Genomic DNA, 21047 nt, shown 5'->3' with positions numbered 1-21047 from the left:
CGTATATCTATTCTTTTTCAGATTCTTTTCCCATATAGGTTATTACAGAGTATTGAGTAGAGTTCCCTGTGCTATACAGTAGGTCCTTGTTGATTATCCATTTTATATATAGTAATGTATATATGTTAATCCCAACCTCCTAATTTATTCCTCACCCCCCACCTTTCCCCTTTGGTAACCATAAGTTTGTTTTCTAAGTCTGTGAGTATGTTTCTGGTTTGTAAATAAGTTCATCTGTATCATTTTTTAGATTCCACATATAAGTGATAGCATATGGTGTTTGTCTTTTTCTTTCTCTGACGTCACCTACTATGATAATCTCTAGGTCCATCCATATTGTTGCAAATGGCATTATTTCACTCTTTCTTATGGCTGAGTAATATTCCATTGTATATATGCACCACATCTTCTTTATCCATTCATCTGTTGATGGATATTTAGGTTGCTTCCATGTCTTGGTTATTGTAAATAGCACTGCAGTGAACACTGGGGTGCATGTATCTTTTTAAAATATGGTTTTCTCAGGGTATATGCCCAGTAGTGGAATTGCTGGGTCATATGGTAGTTCTATTTTTAGTTTTTTAAGGAACCCCCATACTGTTCTCCATAGTGGCTGTATCAATTTACATTCCCACCAGCGGTGTAGGAGGGTTCCCTTTTCTCCACACCCTCTCCAGCACTTTTTTTTATGTAGTCTAAAAATTTTAATTTTTTTCTCTTTAAAAAAATATTTTTATTTTTCATTTTTTATTTTTTACATCTTTATTGGAGTATAATTGCTTTACAATGGTGTGTTAGTTTCTGCTTTATAACAAAATGAATCAGTTATACATATACATATGTTCCCATATCTCTTCCCTCTTGTGTCTCCCTCCCACCCTCCCTATCCCACCCCTCTAGGTGGTCACAAACCACTGAGCTGATCTCCCTGTGCTATGCGGCTGCTTCCCCCTAGCTATCTATTTTACGTTTGGTAGTGTATATATGTCCATGCCTCTCTCTCGCTTTGTCACAACTTACCCTTCCCCCTCCCCATATCCTCAAGTCCATTCTCTAGTAGGTCTGTGTCTTTATTCCTGTCTTACCTGTAGGTTCTTCGTGACTTTTTTTTTCTTAAATTCCATATATATGTGTTAGCATACGGTATTTGTCTTTCTCTTTCTGACTTACTTCACTCTGTATGACAGACTCTAGGTCTATCCACCTCATTACAAATAGCTCAATTTCATTTCTTTTTATGGCTGAGTAATATTCCATTGTATATATGTGCCACATCTTCTTTATCCATTCATCCGATGATGGACACTTAGGTTGTTTCCATCTCCGGACTATTGTAAATAGAGCTGCAATGAACATTTTGGTACATGACTCTTTTTGAATTATGGTTTTCTTAGGGAATATGCCCAGTAGTGGGATTGCTGGGTCATATGGTAGTTCTATTTGTAGTTTTTTAAGGAACCTCCATACTGTTCTCCATAGTGGCTGTACCAATTCACATTCCCACCAGCAGTGCAAGAGTGTTCCCTTTTCTCCACAGCTTCTCCAGCATTTATTGTTTCTAGATTTTTTGATGATGGCCATTCTGACTGGTGTGAGATGATATCTCATTGTAGTTTTGATTTGCATTTCTCTAATGATTAGTGATCTTGAGCATTCTTTCATGTGTTTGTTGGCAGTCTGTATATCTTCTTTGGAGAAATGTCTATTTAGGTCTTCTGCCCATTTTTGGATTGGGTTGTTTGTTTTTTTGTTATTGAGCTGCATGAGCTGCTTATAAATTTTGGAGATTAATCCCTTGTCAGTTGCTTCACCTGCAAATATGTTCTCCCATTCTGAGGGTTGTTTTTTGGTCTTGTTTATGGTGCAAAAGCTTTGAAGTTTCATTAGGTCCCATTTGTTTATTTTTGTTTTTATTTCCATTTCTCTAGGAGGTGGGTCAAAAAGGATCTTGCTATGATTTATGTCATAGAGTGTTCTGCCTATGTTTTCCTCTAAGAGTTTGATAGTTTCTGGCCTTACATTTAGGTCTTTAATCCATTTTGAACTTATTTTTGTGTATGGTGTTAGGGAGTGATCTAATCTCATACTTTTACATGTCCCTGTCCAGTTTTCCCAGCACCACTTATTGAAGAGGCTATCCTTTCTCCACTGTACATTCCTGCCTCCTTTATCAAAGATAAGGTGACCATATGTGTGTGGGTTTATCTCTGGGCTTTCTATCCTGTTCCATTGATCTGTCTTTCTGTTTTTGTGCCAGTACCATACTGTTTTGATTACTGTAGCTTTGTAGTAGTCTGAAGTCAGGGAGCCTGATTCTTCCAGCTCCATTTTTCGTTCTCAAGATTGCTTTGGCTATTCGGGGTCTTTTGTGTTTCCATACAAATTGTGAAATTTTTTGTTCTAGTTCTGTGAAAAATGCCAGTGGTAGTTGATAGGGATTTCATTGAATCTGTAGATTGCTTTAGGTAGTAGAGTCATTTTCACAATGTTGATTCTTCCAATCCAAGAACATGGTATATCTCTCCATCTATTTGTATCATCTTTAATTTCTTTCATCAGTGTCTTATAATTTTCTGCATACAGGTCTTTTATCTCCTTAGGTAGATTTATTCCTAGATATTTTATTCTTTTTGTTGCAGTGGTAAATGGGAGTGTTTTCTTGATTTCACTTTCAGATTTTCCATCATTAGTGTATAGGAATGCCAGAGATTTCTGTGCATTAATTTTGTATCCTGCTACTTTACCAAATTCATTGATTAGCTCTAGTAGTTTTCTGGTAGCAGAAATCTCCAGCACTTATTGTTTATAGACTTTTTTTTTTGCGGTACGTGGGCCTCTCACTGTTGTGGCCTCTCCCGTTGCGGAGGACAGGCTCCGGACGCGTATGCTCAGCGGCCATGGCTCACAGGCTTAGCCACTCCGCGGCATGTGGGATCTTCCCTGACAGGGACACAAACCTGTGTCCCCTGCATCGGCAGGCGGACTCTCAACCACTGTGCCACCAGGGAAGCCCTGTTTATAGACTTTTTGATGATGACCATCCTGACCGGTGTTAGTTGATACCTCATTGTAGTTTTTTTTTTTTTTTTTTTTTTTCTTTTTGGCGGTATGCGGGCCTCTCACTGTTGTGGCCTCTCCCGTTGCGGAGCACAGGCTCCGGATGCGCAGGCCCAGCGGCCATGGCTCACGGGCCCAGCCGCTCCGCGGCATATGGGATCCTCCCAGACCGGGGCACGAACCCGTATCCCCTGCATCGGCAGGCGGACTCTCAACCACTGTGCCACCAGGGAAGCCCTGTTTATAGACTTTTTGATGATGACCATCCTGACCGGTGTTAGTTGATACCTCATTGTAGTTTTGATTTGCAATTCTCTAATAATTAGTGATGCTGAGCATGTTTTCATGTGCTTTTTGGTCATCTGTATGTCTTCTTCGGAGAAATGTCTATTTAGATTTTGTGACCATTGTTTCTTTTTTTTTGATTGGGTTGTTTACTTTTTTGATATTGAGCTGTATCAATATGAGCTATATATTAGAGCTGTTTGTATATTTTGGAGATGAATCCCTTCTTGGTTACATTGTTTGCAAATGTTTTCTCCCATTCTGTGGGTTGTCTTTTCCTTTTTGTTTATGGTTCCCTTTGCTGTGCAAAAGCTTTTAAGTTTAATGAGGTCCCATTTGTTTATTTTTGTTTTTATTTTCATTACTGTAAGAGGTGGATCCCAAAAGGTATTGCTGCAGTGTATATCAGAGAGTGTTCTGCCTGTGTTTTCCTCTAAGAGTTTTACAGCATCCGGTCTTACATTTTAGGTGTTTAATCCAGGTTGGGTTTATTTTTGTGTTTGGTGTTAGAGAATGTTAAGAGCTTTTTATAAAGTACTGTATTTTAAAAAATTTAAACATAACATTATTAGCCATGATGAAATTAACTATAATTCTTTAATATCGTCTAATTGTCAGTTAATGTTCAAATTTCCAGAGTTGTTTCAAAAATGGCCTTTTACAGATGGTTTCTTCAAGTCAGTATCCAAAGAAATCCAACACTGCATTTTGGTTATGTCTCTTAGGTTTTTTTTTTTTTTTTTCTGTACGCGGGCCTGTCACTGTTGTGGCCTCTCCCGTTGCGGAGCACAGGCTCCGGATGCGCAGGCTCAGCGGCCACGGCTCACGGGCCCAGCCGCTCCGTGGCATGTGGGATCTTCCTGGACCGGGGCATGAACCCGTGTCCCCTGCATCGGCAGGCGGACCCTCAACCACTGCGCCACCAGGGAAGCCCTCTGAGGTCTTTTTTAAAAATATAAGACAGTTTCTCCCTCCCTTCTATTTTCTCCTGTGATTTGTTGAGGAAGCTGCATCATTTGTCCTATAGACATTTCCCACCAAATCCTTATGGTGTCATTTAACATGCTTCTCTACCCTAGCATTTCCTGTAAACTGGTAGTTAGATGTAGAGAGTTAATTAGATTCAGGTACAATTTTTTTAGTTGAAAATACCTCATTGGGTGTGCTCTACATTTGCTGTTGAGCCAAATCAGGAAGATGGGCTGTCCAGTTTTCTCTCTTTTAGTAGTAAGATTGATCAGTGGATTCCTGGATGGCCTGATTCATCCATTATGAAGCTGCCCATCAGTCTTTCACCTAATGATTTTTGCAGCCATTTATGATTATTGCTTAGATCCACCATTTCATTGGGGTTACAAAATGGTTATTTTCCATTTTTAGCATTCCTCCTATATTTATTAGTATCAGTTATGCTATAAAGAACTTCTTCTCAACACTGTTGGGATACCCTGAAATACAGTTCAGGCAGGAAAGACAGGATGAATACTTGATTTGTTCCTTTTGTCAGTTTACAGAATAACAAGTTTGGATCTTGGCAACTTTTAGAGGTGACAAGTGAGGTGTTTCTCCCCCCACCCCCTTTAATTATGAACTCATGAATTTTTAACATGCTTATATTTCAGTCCATTGCAAATACCATTTTCTAATGCTCAAATTGTCCCATTTTTGGCTAATGGGGCCTTGATCAAGTTGGGCCTGTGTCTTTTTGGCATAAATCCGTTGTCTTTAATCACTTCCTTGCTTTCTGCCCTTAAAGCTGCTCAGAGCTCATCGCTTACATGTTTTATTATGGCCTGGAATTGGCCATTTCTCAAAGGAACCCTGGTTTCTTTTAGTGGAAAATGGTATGGGTATGTTAAAACCACAAATTGGATGTTGGGAGTACTCATGGCACTGGATTGTCATTACTTGTAAACATTTTCAGTGGCCAGAACCAGAAAGAGAAAAATACATCATGACTTTATACTGATATTTCTAATCCAAGTTAAGATTATGAGATTTTTAACTGATTTCTTTGATTTACTATTTATATTTATTTCCTCTTATGCTGAAAATATTAGTTCTTAGTGTCATTAGTCCAATTATGTACAGGTCCAAAATAACAATAGTAATATGACTAATACTAAATAGTTCACTATTTCTTTATGGTTCTATTTGTCCTTAGGCTGTATCCCACAACCCATGTGCTGTCAAATTACTGTGTTTTAAATTCACTTGAAATAATTCTCTGTGTGGCTTCATTACCAATTTGATATACAATTAGGTATATTTGTTTTTAATTTTGGGGGATTGTGTTTTTCTTCTTTTTGATTTGGTCCCGTTTTATAATGTTGTGAAACATTTACATGGTTCTAAAGTTGAAAATACATATAACCCAGTTATTTCTGGAGAAAAACTTCCATCTCAGTTCTCCAACTTTCCCCTACAGTTTAGAATTTTTAGTAATCAATGATAGCCTTCCGTTTTTTTCCTCCTTAACATGAGCAACAACATTTCCACTCTGTTTCTATTTTTATTTTAATTTTTTGTTTTTTTATTAAAGTATAGTTAATTTACAGTGTTTCAGATATGCAGCAAATTGATTCAGTTATACATGAATATATATATATACTTTTTCAGATTCTTTTCCATTATAGGTTATTACAAGATATTGAATATAGTGACCTGTGCTATACAATACGTCCTCATCGTTTCTCTATTTTATATATAGTAGTGTGTAACTGTTAATTCCAAGTCCCAAATTTATCTCTCCTCCCCTCTCCACTTCGGTTTCTTTCTTTTTTTTTTTTTTTTTTTGCGGTACGCGGGCCTCTCACTGTTGTGGCCTCTCCCGTTGCGGAGCACAGGCTCCAGACGCGCAGGCTCAGTGGCCATGGCTCACGGGCCCAGCCGCTCTGCAGCATGTGGGATCCTCCTGGACCGGGGCACGAACCCGTGTCCCCTGCATCGGCAGGCGGACTCTCAACCACTGCGCCACCAGGGAAGCCCATGCTTCTGTTTCTTAAATGCATATTATTCTGCATTTTACCTAAAATCCCAGACATCACTCTACAGTGGAGTATAGAAGTCTTCCTCACTTCTTTTGACTGGTACACAGAGCTCCATAGTGTGGATGTCACATACTTTATTCTGTCAGTCCCTATTAAGGACATTTTGACTGTTTCTGGTCTTTTGCTGTTAAAAATAGAAGCACTGTACTTTTGGCCTTACACTATAAAATGTGATAAAAATGTAAGATGGTGTTAGTACTGGTGTGTGCAGAGTTTCAATTAAAAACAAAAACAGAAACAAAAAACTCCTGGACGGGAAAGATGAGCAATACCAAAGTAAGTGAGAGAGGCTCTGTTCGCCACTCTCGGTACTGTTAAGAGTTAGGCCAGGATTCCAGCAGGCATCACACTCAGTAAGTGTTTTGGGGAGGCTAAATTCAGTAACATTCATTCTGTCAACAAACCGGTATCCAGCGCCTCCCTTGTGCTAGGAGCAGCAGAAAGACCCCAGTGTGTGCTCCCGCCAATTCTCGAGCTTTTCTTTCTACACCGTCAGATTTGTTAGGCTTGTCTACTCTAAAACATTGTTGCTTAGGGGTTGAATATTCAGACAGAGTTGGGCTGGAAGATATGAGGCATATGAGGCAGGTGTATTATTTATATTTGGGGAAGAAACTACACACATTGTCTTTTTACCTGAAACCTGCTCTTCTTCCTGTGTCCACATGTCAGAAAATGGCACCAGCATTCTCCCAGGCCAAAACTTAGACACATACCTCAACTTCCTGTTTCCCCCATTCAGTTCTTCATCCAGTCCTTCCAAATAACTCTTAAATTCATTAGTTTCCCTCTATTCTCACTCTCACTGCATAATTTTCACCACGGTCACTCCCTGGATTATTACAACGGCCTCCTAAATAGTCACTCCCTGAACCTCTCTCCACACCGTAGTCAGAATTTTAAAACTACTTATTTAAAAACACTGTGTCTCTGATATAAATCGTACCAGTGTTTTCTTAGCTCAGTCTCCCAAGACAATAGAAATAAAAACAAAACTAAACAAATGGGACCTAATCAAACTTGCAAGCTTTTGCACAGCAAAGGAAACCATAATCAAAACAAAGACAACCCACGGAATGGGAGAAAATATTTGCAAATGATACGACCAACAAGGGCTTCATTTCCAAAATATACCAACAGCTCATACAACTCAACAACAAAAAACCAAACAACCCAACTGAAAACTGGGCAGAAGACCTAAACAGACATTTCTCCAAAGAAGACATACAGATGGCCGATAGACACATGGAAAGATGCTCAACATTGCTAATCATTAGAGAAATGCAAATCAAAACTACAATGAGGTACCACCTCACACTGGTCAGAATATGGCCATCATTAAAAAGTGTACAAATAACAAATGCTGGAGACGGTGTGGAGAAAAGGGAACGCTCTTATACTGTTGGTGGAATGTAAGTTGGTGGGAATGTAAGTTGGTGTAGCCACTGTGGAAAACAGTATGGAGGTTCCTCAGAAAACTAAAAATAGAACTATCATATGACCCAGCAATGTCACTCCTGGGCATGTATCTGGACAAAACTATAATTCAAAAAGATACATGCACCCCTGTGTTCATCGCAGCACTATTCACAGTAGCCAAGACATGGAAACAACCTAAATGTCCATCAACAGATGAATGGATAAAGAAGATGGCACATATATACAGTGGAATATTACTCAGCCATAAAAAAGAATGAAATAATGCCATTTGCAACAACATGGATGTACCTAGAGATCATTCTACTAAATGTAAGTCAGAAAGAGAAAGACAAATACCATATGCTATCACTTATATGTGGAATCTAAAATATGGCACAGATGAACCGACCTACAAAACAGAAAGACAGTCATAGAGAACAGACTTGTGGTTGCCAGGGGAGGTGGGGGTGGGGAAGGGATGGATTGGGAGTTTGGGGTTAGTAGATACAAACTATTGTATATAAAATGGATAAACAACAAGGTCCTACTGTATAGCCCAGGGAACTATATTCAATATCCTGGGAAAAACCATAATGGAAAAGAATTTAAAAAAGAATGTATGTGTATAACTGAGTCACTTTGCTGTACAGCAGAGATGGGCACAACATTGTAAATCAACTATACTTCAATAAAAAAATAAATTAAGGGCTTCCCTGGTGGCGCAGTGGTTGAGAGTCCGCCTGCCGATGCAGGGGACACGGGTTCGTGCCCTGGTCTGGGAAGATCCCACATGCCGCAGAGCGGCTGGGCCCGTGAGCCATGGCCGCTGAGCCTGCGTGTCCGGAGCCTGTGCTCCGCAACGGGAGAGGCCACAGCAGTGAGAGGCCCGCGTACCACAAAAAATAAAAAAAATAAATAAAATTTAAAAAACCACTATGTGCCATTCACTGGTCTAAATGCTTTACAAATACATATTAAGTCACTGAATCCTCATAACAACCCTATGAAGTCAGTATTATTGTCAGCATTTTTAGGGAGGAGGAAACAGGCACAGAAGCAGGATTTGAGCTCAAGCAATCTAGCTTCAAAACGTGTGTGCTTAAACGCTACTCTTTGCTGCTGATCTTTTGAACCCTAGGCCTGATTTTGTCACCCTTGCTCAAAACTCAAGCATTTCCCCATTGCTCTTAGGGTAAACACAAACTCTGATAGGGTTTTTTAGGCCCCTGAACCTCTCCGGCTTCATTTTGCTCACTCCCAGTGGTCCAGCCACAGCAGCTCCCTCCTGTTTCCCAGAGAATCATGCGTTCTCACTCTCAGGCCTTTGTATAAGCCATTTCCCCTGCCTAGATGCTTCCTAGGAGCATATTTGCCTACTTTTTTTTCTCATCCTTTAGGTCTTATTGAGCTGTTCTCCCAGGCAGCTTTCTCTGATCCATACCTAGTTTGGACTAGGGAACCCAGCTGTGTGCTCTCATTATACCCTGTAACTTTTCTTTATCTTGGGGTTGTCTAATTACATGTAAATGACTGCCAGCGTGTCCGCTCCCTGAGGGCTGTCCTGGGTCTGTCCACGCCTGGCTCTGAGGGAAAAGGTGCTGGATGAAAGGAGAAGACTTGGAGAGATGAGGTTTTTTGTTCGGAGTTGCACAACTAAAAAACTTTAAAGCCAGTGTTTGAACGCAGGTCCTTCTGACACCGGAAATTGTATTATAAACCACACTGTGATATTGGAACATTGGGGTTTGGTTGTTTAAACATTACCTTTGGGATCCCTGGGTCTCTTCAAATTGTAGCTTAACTCTGTGGAAAGGCTGACTTTGCTTAGATTCTCTGTACTCACCGTCTTAAATGCAGTTTAGTCATGTTTGCCAGTGCTGTTTGTACGAATGCTTGTGCTCTCAGATTCTGTCAGGAATCAAGTGTTTCCATCAAAACAAAGAGCTTGGCTCATTCTTTTTAAAGGAATAACCTCCTTCCCTAATATATATGCTGTAGAGCCCTAGAAATGTCTTTTGAATTATCACTGAAGGGGTGGTGCTTGCCTCTGAGTTCATGTAAACTCATAATCAGTGCTATTTTGTTACACAGATTTCCCCCACTATCTGAAGGTAGAGCAGCGTTCCCATGAAACCTGTCCTAAGCTGAAATGGTGTACAGTGAAGAAACAGTTACTTCAGGACACATCTTGCTAACGGATGCACAAAGTAAATCAGGATAAAGCACAGATACTCACAGACATAGTTCAAAGCTATGGCGGCTTGATGCTGAGCTCCTTCCTGGGGAAGGAGCTTGGTGAGGCCACTGTTGCTGCTTGGGGTGCTCACTGCCTCTCAGAAGGCTCGCTGCAAAACAAACACTGAAGGCTACTTTTGCTTTTCGCCTTTTTTTTTTTTGTAAAAGCGAAAATCCTCTTCGGATTTTGGCTAGTGAAAATAGGTACTAGGTGAAGGTCTTTCATGAAAGGAAAGTGCCATAAAGTGAACTTTGGAAGAGCAGGGGAAAGCCTAATACAATGGGGAATGGGTGTACAACAAGGATATTTTATCCACTTGTGGTTCAAAACTTGTTTTTATTTTTTTAACTTTTTAATTTTAAAAAAATTTATTTTTGGCTGTGTTGGGTCTTCGTTGCTGTGCGCGGGCTTTCTCTAGTTGCGGTGAGCGGAGGCTACTCTTCGTTGCGGTGCACGGGCTTCTCATTGCGGTGGCTTCTCTTGTTGCAGAGCACGGGCTCTAGGTGTGTGGGCTTCAGTAGTTGTGGCACGCAGGCTCAGTAGTTGTGACTCGTGAGCTCTAGAGCGCAGGCTCAGTAGCTGTGGCGCACAGACTTTGTTGCTCCGCGGCATGTGGGATCTTCCCGGACCAGGGATCGAACCCGTGTTCCCTGCATTGGCAGGTGGATTCTTAACCACTCTGCCACCAGGGAGGTCCCCAAAATTTGTTTTTAAAATTTAAATCTATTCATGACAATTCCTTGTTCCCTCCATCCATAGTGGAATTGAATTAAAGCATTTTCACTAGTGATGGAGAAATAGAATTATATAATAAACTTATATAATCACAAAAAGCATTTCAGCTTGAAGTATTCAGTGATGATACATTATATTTTTTTCCGTAAAATTACACATGATGTGGTTTTTGTAGATACCTGCCTGGTTTTGTTAGGCAGTAGTTCTAAAGTGGTTTTTCTGCCTGATACTTCCACTCTTCTTCCTTTCTAAGATGTGTGTATGTGTATAGCGGTGTGCTAATTTCCAGGTAAATTTCAACCTGTGATTTACTTACTAACCTGACGGGACAGAAGGTTTGTTAGCTAGTCATCTTCTCTATCTTAAACCCTAGGCATGTGGTATCCTGCTAGTCTCCTCTGTAATGTGTTACATCCTGCTTGGTATTAGCACAGTTATCTAAATACGTAATTGGTATTTGTAAATTATTTGAAGATGTAAGTAACTGTAGAAAAGGACTTTGCAATCTGATTAATAAAGATTTTTTTTTTGTGTGTGTGTGTGTGTGTGTGCGGTACGCAGGCCTCTCAACGTTGTGGCCTCTCCCGTTGCGGAGCACAGGCTCCGGACGCGCAGGCTCAGCGGCCATGGCTCACGGGCCCAGCCGCTCCGCGGCATGTGTGATCTTCCTGGACTGGGGCACGAACCCTTGTCCCCTGCATCGGCAGGCAGACCCTCAACCACTGCGCCACCAGGGAAGCCCGATAAAACATCTTTTGATCTCAGATAACTTTCCAGGATTCTGTGTAATTAAAATTTAAGAATGCAGATGTATCACAAGAACAGTTAATGTTATGATTAAGTATAAGCACCATTTGAGCAGGGACTTGTTCACCACTGTGCCTCCAAAGCCTGGAACTGTGCCTGGACACATAGTAGACATTCCATTCCTTAATGATTAAATCTGAATTTACAATGAAGACTGGAAGAATTATAAAGTAGTACTTTATACCTAGATAATGGCATGCTTTTTTTTTTTTTTTTTTGGCGGTACGCGGGCCTCTCACTGTTGTGGCCTCTCCCGTTGCGGAGCACAGGCTCTGGACGCGCAGGCTCAGCGGCCATGGCTCACGGGCCCACCCGCTCCGCGGCATGTGGTATCTTCCCGGACCGGGGCACGAACCTGTGTCCCCTGCATTGGCAGGCGGACTCTCAACCACTGCGCCACCAGGGAAGCCCCATGGCATGCTTTTAACAATCAATTTTTTTCAGTTCTGTAAATTAGGTGCTGGGGGTACAGGGATGCAGAGATATGATTCAGATCCTCATTCACTTTACTTATTCACCAAATATTTATTGACTCCAGTTACTTTGTACCAAGGCACTGTGCTAGGAGTTGGGAATACAGGAGTGAATAGTCATGGCTCCTGCCCTCATGTTTCTTTTGGTTTGGGAAGAAGGGAGTGGGAGTGGAGGCAAGCTGGAAACTTGGATGCACGAGTTGTAAACCGGTTGGTATATTTGTTTGGCTGGAAGAATATTTTTGTCGTTTTCTTTTTTTCTGTTGTCACTCTCGATAGTGTCATAGTACTCATTACTCATCTGGTCCCCGTAAGGATTTGAGTTGTTGGCCTTTGGCTTAGAATATGATGGGAAGACTTGACATGCAGATAATGAGATTACGATGTGAAAATTGCTGTCGTAGCCCCCTGTACCGATTGCAGGGAGACTTAGGAAAAGCAACTCCTTAGTTGAGGTGGTGAAGAGTTAGCACCATGGCATGGTTAGAGAGGGCTGGATGGAGGATCCCAGATCCATGTTCAGATGTGTGTGTGACTTAACTTCTTTGAGCCTCCGACTATTGATCTGTAAATGAGGGAAGGGTATCCAGGCTGTGCTCCAGAGAACCTTTGTGGACCTGCTCCCTCCCTGTGAGCCCCCAACAAGGGCATCCTGCTTCTTCTGTTCTGCGTTTTGAACTTCTCTGAAACATTGTGCTTGAACAGTGAGTTCCTTGGCTAAGAAAGTTTGAAAATCTCTGGACTAGGTGAGCTCCCAAATTTTTCTAGGCCTAACACCCAGTGATTATTACTTTAATATTCCACACATGTTTACTGCTAATATGATAGCCTCCTCCTCCCGCCCCCCCAAAAAGCAGCAGCAACTTCTTATCAGGTAAAAATACCTTTTGTTCCTATAAAAGGTCATTTGATTGAGATGAAGTTCACTCAGAGGGTCAGTGATGATTTGAGTTCAAAACCCAAGAGTTTTAGTTCTTTATAAACTACTTGTTTTTCCTCCCCACAGTGGTCCCATGTGGCAAAGCCTTAAATGCATCCTTTAAAAGCTTTTTTTGTACCTTCTGAAGGACTCTGGAGAGCTACACACTTTGTTGTTTTAAGGTATCTATTTCTTTACATTTCCTCCAAGCTCTCCTCACTATCCAGATATTTATGTAAAAATATAATGGACTTCTTTGAGAGCATCTCTCCTTGCATATTGTTTGTTCCACTTTTTCCCACTTTTCCTTTGCTCATGATAGAATCCAATTATTGTGAAAATAATTGTGATCTCAGTGAGCAACAGGAACTATTTTCACATACCTCTTGCCAGGAATTAGGCCCAAGGGAAGGGAACCCCACGGAAGGAAAAAGGAGACAATAGAAGAAAGACTGCATGAAGAATTCTTTTAACTCTTATTAAGTATGACCTTAAAAATTACTTGATCCCTTTGAGCCTTAGTCTCCTCTTCTGTACAATGAAGACTGTGGTACCTCCTATAGATGGTTGTTGTGAGGATTAAAAGATGTAAATTAAGTGCTTAACCTGTTGCTTGGCCTACAGTAAAGCCCTTCATAAGCTAGATTCCCTCTCTTCTTTCCCTCTTTCCTGTGCTTTTCAATGTACCTTTTCTCTTTAGGAACTTTCCTTCCTTCCTCTATCCCCTCTTTTCTACAAATATATATTAAACTCCTACTGATGTATGCCAGGCATTGCTCTCAGTGCTAGGGATGCAGCAGTGAATAAAATAAGGTACTGTATCATGGAGCATACATTCCGACATCCCCTCTTCACTAAGATGCAGTTACCACCAGGGACTAGAATACAGAATATATAAAGAACTCTTACAACTCAATAATAAAAAGACAACCCAGTTAAAAAATGGGGAAGAGATTTGAATAACTATTTCTGTTGAAATATGAAGGGCCAACAAACACATGAAAAGATTCTCAGCATCGTTAGTCACCTGGGAAATGGAAATCAGAACCACAGTGAGAAAACAGCATACCCAGTAGGATGACTGTAATCTAAAAGACAGAGAGTAACAAGCTGGCAGCGATGTGGAGAAGTTGGAATCCTCATACCTTGTTATGGGAGTATAAAATGGTGCAGCCAGTTAGGAAAACAATCTGACAGTTCCTCAAAATGCTGAACATGAGTTACCATATGACCCAGCAATTCTGCTCCTAGATATCTGCCCAAGATAACTGAAAACATATGTCCATATAAAAACTTGTACCTGGATGTTCATAGCAACATTATTTATAGTAGCCCAAAAGTGGAAGCAACCCAAGTGTCCCTCAACTGTTAAAGGATAAAATGTGATATAGCCATAAAATGGAATTATTATTCAGCAATAAAAACGAATGGAGTACTGATACATGATACAGCGTGGATGAACCTTGAAAACATTATGCCAAGCGCAAGAAGCCAGTTACAAAAGACCATATATTGTATGATCTTGTTTATATTAAATGTCCAAAACAGGCAGATCTATGGAGAGAGAAAGTAGATTTGTGGTTGCCTAGGGCTGGTTGTGGGAGTCGGAGGGCAGGAGGTGGGTGATGGGGCGTTGCTGCTAATAGGTGTGGGGTTTCTTTTGGGGATGATGAAAATGTTCTAAAATTCTCTTACAGTGGCAGTTGCACAATTCTAAATATACTAAAAACCATAGACTTGTCCACTTTAAATGGGTGAACCTTGTATATAATCTATATCCCAGTACAACTGTTAAAAAATGTGATTAACTCTTCTCTCTTCTAATTTCAGCCATTTTGTGGGTCCTTTCTCCTGAGCATGTGATTATACTCTGGCCTCCCATCCTAAAACAAAGCAGGACAAAATACACACCCCACCGTGGGCCCCCTTCTGCCACCATTCTTTTTCTTTCCTTCACAGCCAAGACTCCTAAAAGTTAGAAAATAAGTAATTTAGAAATAGTTCATCATAGAAGAGTTAGAAATTAATAGATAAGCAGAAAGAAGAAAAATTTTGGATATTTAACCTCACTGCCCAGAGATAATCATTATTAACGTCTTATATAATTTTAGCATTAATTTAAAAAGTTGACACCTTCTGTTTTTATTTTCACAGAGTACTGTTATAAGGAAAAGCTTAAGTTACTGTACTAAGATAGAACATTGGAATTTTTTTTTTTAAGAAAAATATCTGAATCTTCTGGAATAATGTTAAGCCTGGTGGGTTTCTATGCATGATTTGATTTTTTTAAACTTTTCAGAATTGTCTAAATCAAATTTGGGGTCATTAAAACCTAATGCTTTGGAAGCATTCATGCTCATTAGAGTGTGGATGGAATACATAAAGCCTTGTTGTATTTTAGGCCGTGCTTATTACATGGCTTTTGCTTAAGCTACAGCCTGATATCACAAGAGGATTTCAGCTTTAAATATTTTAGAGTGTGTTAAAGCCCCATGCCCTATGAAATAACAATTTCATGGATTCCCTTCAGCTTCTGTGGACTGTTCAAAACGTCTGGCTGACGTTGGCTGTGAATTAAGATGTCAGCTGGTAAGATGGATTTCCTGCTTTAGAAATCCTATTGAGCTAATTTCATTGATCTTTTCTCCTTTTTGCCCATGTGCAGAATTAGACTGGCTGAGCAACCCAAGCTTTAGTGTTGGAACCATAACATCTCTGAGCCAACAAACTGAAGAGGCCACAGCCTTTGTTTCTGAAGAGTCGCTACTGACCAGGTAGTTTTTTTGATAGGTGGATTTTTAGTCTCTGTCAGTGTACCGTCTATAGCTTAGTTTGAATGATGCTTCATAGAAAACCCTGTGATAAAAGAGTTAAGTAAAACTCTTCCTTTTACCTGATGTAATGAGGTGATCTTTGACTATTTTCCCTTATCTCACTCTTACAGATTATCCTTTTTTTCTCCTTTCCATTGGAGTAGCAAGTACATGACCCAGTTACTGCCAGTAATTAGGCCACAAGGGAAATGGCATCATTGTGATTCTTCAGTAACTTTATTAACCTCATTAGTAACCTTTAGAATATTGTAATTCAGGTATTTCTTTAGTTGCATAAAGATAGAAGTTGCATGCAAAAATAGAAGGAGCTTTTGTGATAACATAGGATAAAACCTCATGAAAACTTTGGGGAAAGCAAAATGGCACACATCTGTACCCAGCTTTGAAAGAATTTTGTTATAGATCACTGGCTTGAGAAATGAGCTCTCTCACAAATATAGACCAAATGGTCTCATTAATATGATGTACTCTAAAAGTGTAGGAAGCTTTTAGAAATTGAGAATAGTTGATGCATGAGAGGGAGTAATGAGGAAGATCTCGTTATAACTTTAAAAAACAAGGACCAGAGTTAAACCTTTTTTTTTTTTTGGCATTAAGGATATGCTGGCATAATATGTAAGACTGAAAATAAACCTTTTATAGCATTAAAAAATACTGTATTTGATAAAATAACTGGTAGATTAATTTAAAAATATATAGCTTTGAAACTATAGGTTTACAAGCTTAGAAATCTTAGAAAGATTAGAATTTCTTCGGCTGATGTTATTTTAGGTCCAACTCTTAAATCTTTAAGGTGAGTTGCAATCCAGGAAGGTACTGTATAATGTATGGGCACATAGTAAGTCTGTGTGAGCATTTATAGAATTTCCTTTTGCATATATGTTTATTTGCATACTTGCTTACATATTATTTCCCTAATTCTCCTTTGAAAATAATTCTATTGTTGATTTTCCCAAACAGGAGTCCTCTGAATTCAGAGCCTTCAGATGAAAGTGACACTAACAAAAAGCCCAAACAAACAAGCAGAAAAAAGAAGAAAGAGAAAAAGAAGAAAAGGAAGCATCAGCACCACAAGAAAACCAAGAGAAAACGTGGGCAGTCAAGTAGCAGTGGATCTGAGTCATATACTGATTCTGAAAAGGACAGACCTTCCGGAAGCGTCAGAAGCAGTAAAAAGGAATCAGAGAAACCAAAGTAGGTTTTCTATTCTCAAATACCTATGATTTTTCAAATCTTGAATTTTTCTCCCTTGATCGTTGCCACAAGTTAGACATCTGAATGACTATTTAGCCACTCAATCAAAATGGAGTCAATAAATACCTCAGTAAAGTGGGAAAAAAACAAAAAGAGCTCTATCATTAGGTCAACATAAGAGAAGAAAACTTCATTAAAAAAATAGGGCCATGATTTTATTTGAGAAATATTATTTAGACACAGTAATGGTTGTGTCAAAATCTGATTCAGACAAAAAGTCTACAGTATTTCTGAAAGATGGCAGATGTGCCTTACAGTGGGCATATGGGCCAGTTCATTACTTAGCTTTACACGCTTTTGTAACGAGTAAGAAAAATGTCTTCTTTCTCTTTCTTGATATGTCTTCCTTTCATTCACTCACATCAGAACCCCTGTGTGCATAACACACACACACACACACAGACAGACACACACACACAGGTTAAGGTTAATATAGCACTTAAAAATAATCATTGCGTTTGTCCTTATTTCACATTTGTTTAGAACCACTGTGTTAAAGGTATAGAATGGCTCATGACCACAGTACTTCCTTTCCCTGGGGGCCTTTTTTCTCCTCGTGTTTCGCTCTGCTGTCTACGCCGAGCATAGTGTTCCAGGTGTTCTGCAGGTTGACCCCCGAGCAGGTGCTTTTCCTCTCTGCTTAGTCTAACTTCCTCTTACATAGGGAGGCACTTTTCCCATGCGTGAGACAGGTGGTTATGTGGTGAAACTACTTGAATTATTATTCCTCATTTAACTTTTTTCTTTTCTTTGTTCATGTGGTCTAGAAGAGAGAAAATCTAAGTCCTGTCCAAGGCATACTTGAAAAAATTGAGTGCTGTTAAGACTTTTGCGACTCTTCAGGGATTATTTGCTCTTGTGGTGTGCTTAGAAGTCCTGTTGATGTCAGTGGGAGCTGTGGTCGGAGTGAGCCTGGAATCCGGCCCGTAGTCTCCAGAGAGGCAGACACCATAGTCTTCCGGGACGCTTCTGTCTGCAGATCCGTGTTAGAGAATGCCGCAGTCCTCTGTGGCTCAGAGGACCCAGATTTATTTAGCCTTCTCTGTGTCTCAGGTGCTATCCCTGTAACCCTAGAGGAGGAAGGAATACAGGAGTCTAGCAGCAAGGTTTCGAACTTGGCTGAATTTCTGTGGGCGGGAACCACCCCACCTTGCTTGCCTTTGAGTCCCCCCAGCGGTTGGCACTGGGCCTGATGTGGAGTAAACGCTCAAGTACGTTTTTGTTACATGAATGAATGGATGAATATACCATTGATATTGTTGCTTTTTTAGTATGTCTTCAAAGCAAAATACATTCATTGCTGTGTGTTCTGAAGACTCATCTTTATCTTTTTTATGGCTGAGGAAAATGAGTTTTAAAGGATTTCCTGAAACTGTACAGGAAGGACCATAAGAACTTGAAAGGTAGTTATTTTCAGCCTATGCTTAACCACATCAGAGGTGATCTTTACAGCCTCTTGATAGTTTTCTGATCCAGACAGCATTCTTAAGTCTGTTGACATTTTGTAGAATATCCCCATTAAGATCAGAGTGGATTGTTCGTGTCTTTGTCTTTTACTTTCTCCCTACTCACTTCTGCAGTCTGTTCCTGGGACGGTGACCTGGAAGAATCGTTTGTTTCTGTACAGACAGGGAGTAAGATATTACTGAGTTGTGAGAGTCTTTCCGTGATGTCAGGAAAGCGGCCTGGAGGGAGGGGTGGGTTGCATACCATATGGGACTCTATTTCAGGGTGATGGAGGGACAGCTTCCCCAGAGGTCACAGCTTATAACTGACCTTTGTGTCCTAGGATGAGCTCTTCTTCACCTTCAGGGGGAGGCGCTTCCTTCCTCGTACACAGCCTAGACCACAGCCTGCTTCCTGACCACAGTACCCAGCAGGGGAGGAATGAGGGCTTGTTGCCCGCCAGGGGTGGTCTGCAGCCTGGCCCTTCCTGCCCCCTCTCCGCACTGGCTTTCCATTTCTTTCTGGAATGCATCGATCTCTTTCTCTCCCTTTGCTGCCCCTTTCAGTTTTTGTCATCAGAAAGCCCTCCACGGTTGTTCTGGAGGGGAATGTGTTAAAAATCACCATGTATTTTAACCCGAGATGCATCATTCAACAAATATTTATTGAGTAGCTACTTTGTGTCCCTGAAATACCATTCAGCCAATAATTGATTTAGAAGCCGTTAGAATCTTTATTTCTATCTGGTCAGAGCCAAAAAGCAAAGATGGAACAACACTTAATGGCTGTTTTGACTACTTTGGCACTTTCTTGTGTCAGCAGCATTATGAACTCATTTTCTTTAGAGGAAGAAAGAAGTTAGATGCCAGAAAAAAACCTCCCTCTTCTTTGACTCCTAGGGAACTGGTTCCCTTTGTATCTGAAAGTCTGCCAAGTCACAAATTGGTTCAAAGGGATAAATTAGGGTCTTGTCTTATAGTGGACTCTCTGCCCTTTAGATAGAGGTCCGGACGTATAGGCAAAACACCCTACACAGAGCCCAGACTATAAAAATGAGACTTAGACCATGCCTGTACAGTAGCACACAAGACTGAAGAATTTAGAACTGTGGCTTTGTTGCTGTTGTTGTTTTTAATTGGAATAAATTATCTGAGCACTTTCAAGTAAGTTAGGCAAAGTTAGGGCAGCCTTATCTTTCTCTCTCTCTCTCTCTCTTTTTTTTTTTTTTAAGAAAAAACCTTGTTTATAAATATACTTAAAAATCAAGTTATAATCATTTAAATGAATTATTTTTTTAAAAAACACCTATATCCTTCACGTCTATTTCTGGGATAAGTTGACTTCATTTCTTGGTAAAGGTCACTTAGTGTTGACAGTTTTTGCTCTGTATTTTAAAACTTTCTCCAGAGTAGGAGTCCTCTTCCCATTTTTATGGCATGTGCACATTTTATGTACTTAGGTGTGCTTGATGCTGTACGGAGTTTGAAATGTGTAACTTTCACATTTCTGAAACGTGAAATATGTAACTGGGAGATTTCTAAGTGCCTCTTCCCTTTTCTTGTTCGCCTTCCTTTGTCCCACAGCCAAGAAAATAATGCCACTGCTGATATTGGACGTCACTTTGTTTGGCTTGAGGACATTCAGGCTCTGACGGGAGAAACCTTCAGAACAGATAAGAAGCCGGATCCTGCAAACTGGGAATATAAGTCTCTTTACCGAGGAGATGTAGCAAGGTATCCATTGTATAGCTCTCCCTGGCTTTCCCTGGCGGGAGGGAACTTCCTTCTCCTCTGTGCTCTCTCAGCACTGTCTGCGTCTCTTTGCCCCCCGACCCCCGCCATCGACTCTGTTGACTTTTATCCACTGTTAACTTGTGTAGGCATATACGATAGAAGGTGAGTGATCTCACATTCTAAAATAAAATTTTAAACCTTGAGATCAGGACCCAGGTCAGATTAATCTTATTTAGCCATGGTGCTTGGCATAGTGTGTGGCATAGTAGGTGTTCAATGAATATTTGTAGAATGAATGAACCGAAAAATACCTTGAAATAATTGTGACTCTCCGTAAACCATTTGGTCTAATCTATATGCCGTTCTTAGAAGTTACAAAAGCCTTTTATTTATCCACCCCCTGCAACGCACACATGCCATTTTAAAAAATGACATTAAATGGTAATGACTTTTTCAAACTGTTTCCAGCATACATACGTCACCAGATAATCGTAAAAATAGCTGATGGTATTTGCTTCAGCAATGAGTTTAAACTTTTCTCCTCTAATCTGTCAATCAAAAATATTTGAATCCTCAATAAACCCTTTAGACACTTAGTACTTTGTAAGAACAATAATACACAGTCTCTGTTCCCAAACAGCTTATAGGTAATGAAAACTGAAGGTAGAGAATCATGGGATATATGGCCAAGAGGAGGCCTTGAAGATCATTATCATTCTTCATGGGCTAATTAGTTTTTAAAGTAAATTTTAGTTCCCATTACTTTTCTGCACCTCCACATTTTAGTCATGTTGTCACT

General features: G+C 40.2%; 1 protein-coding gene across 2 annotated transcripts in view; it reads left to right on the top strand.

Moving 5' to 3' along the window:
* NRDE2 (NRDE-2, necessary for RNA interference, domain containing) overlaps nucleotides 1-21047 on the top strand; it is a 49335-nt gene that overhangs the window by 1476 nt on the left and 26812 nt on the right. For both annotated transcript variants that reach the window (XM_081230031.1, XM_081230032.1), the window contains exons 2-4: nucleotides 15647-15755; nucleotides 16776-17009; nucleotides 20099-20248. In XM_081230031.1, the coding sequence (XP_081086157.1) occupies nucleotides 15647-15755; nucleotides 16776-17009; nucleotides 20099-20248 (493 nt within the window). The remainder of the gene's footprint in view (nucleotides 1-15646; nucleotides 15756-16775; nucleotides 17010-20098; nucleotides 20249-21047) is intronic.

Source organism: Mesoplodon bidens, assembly GCF_964165515.1.
Source record: "Mesoplodon bidens genome assembly, chromosome: 3".
Lineage (NCBI taxonomy): Eukaryota > Metazoa > Chordata > Mammalia > Artiodactyla > Ziphiidae > Mesoplodon > Mesoplodon bidens.
This window is presented reverse-complemented; position numbering and strand designations above follow the sequence as displayed.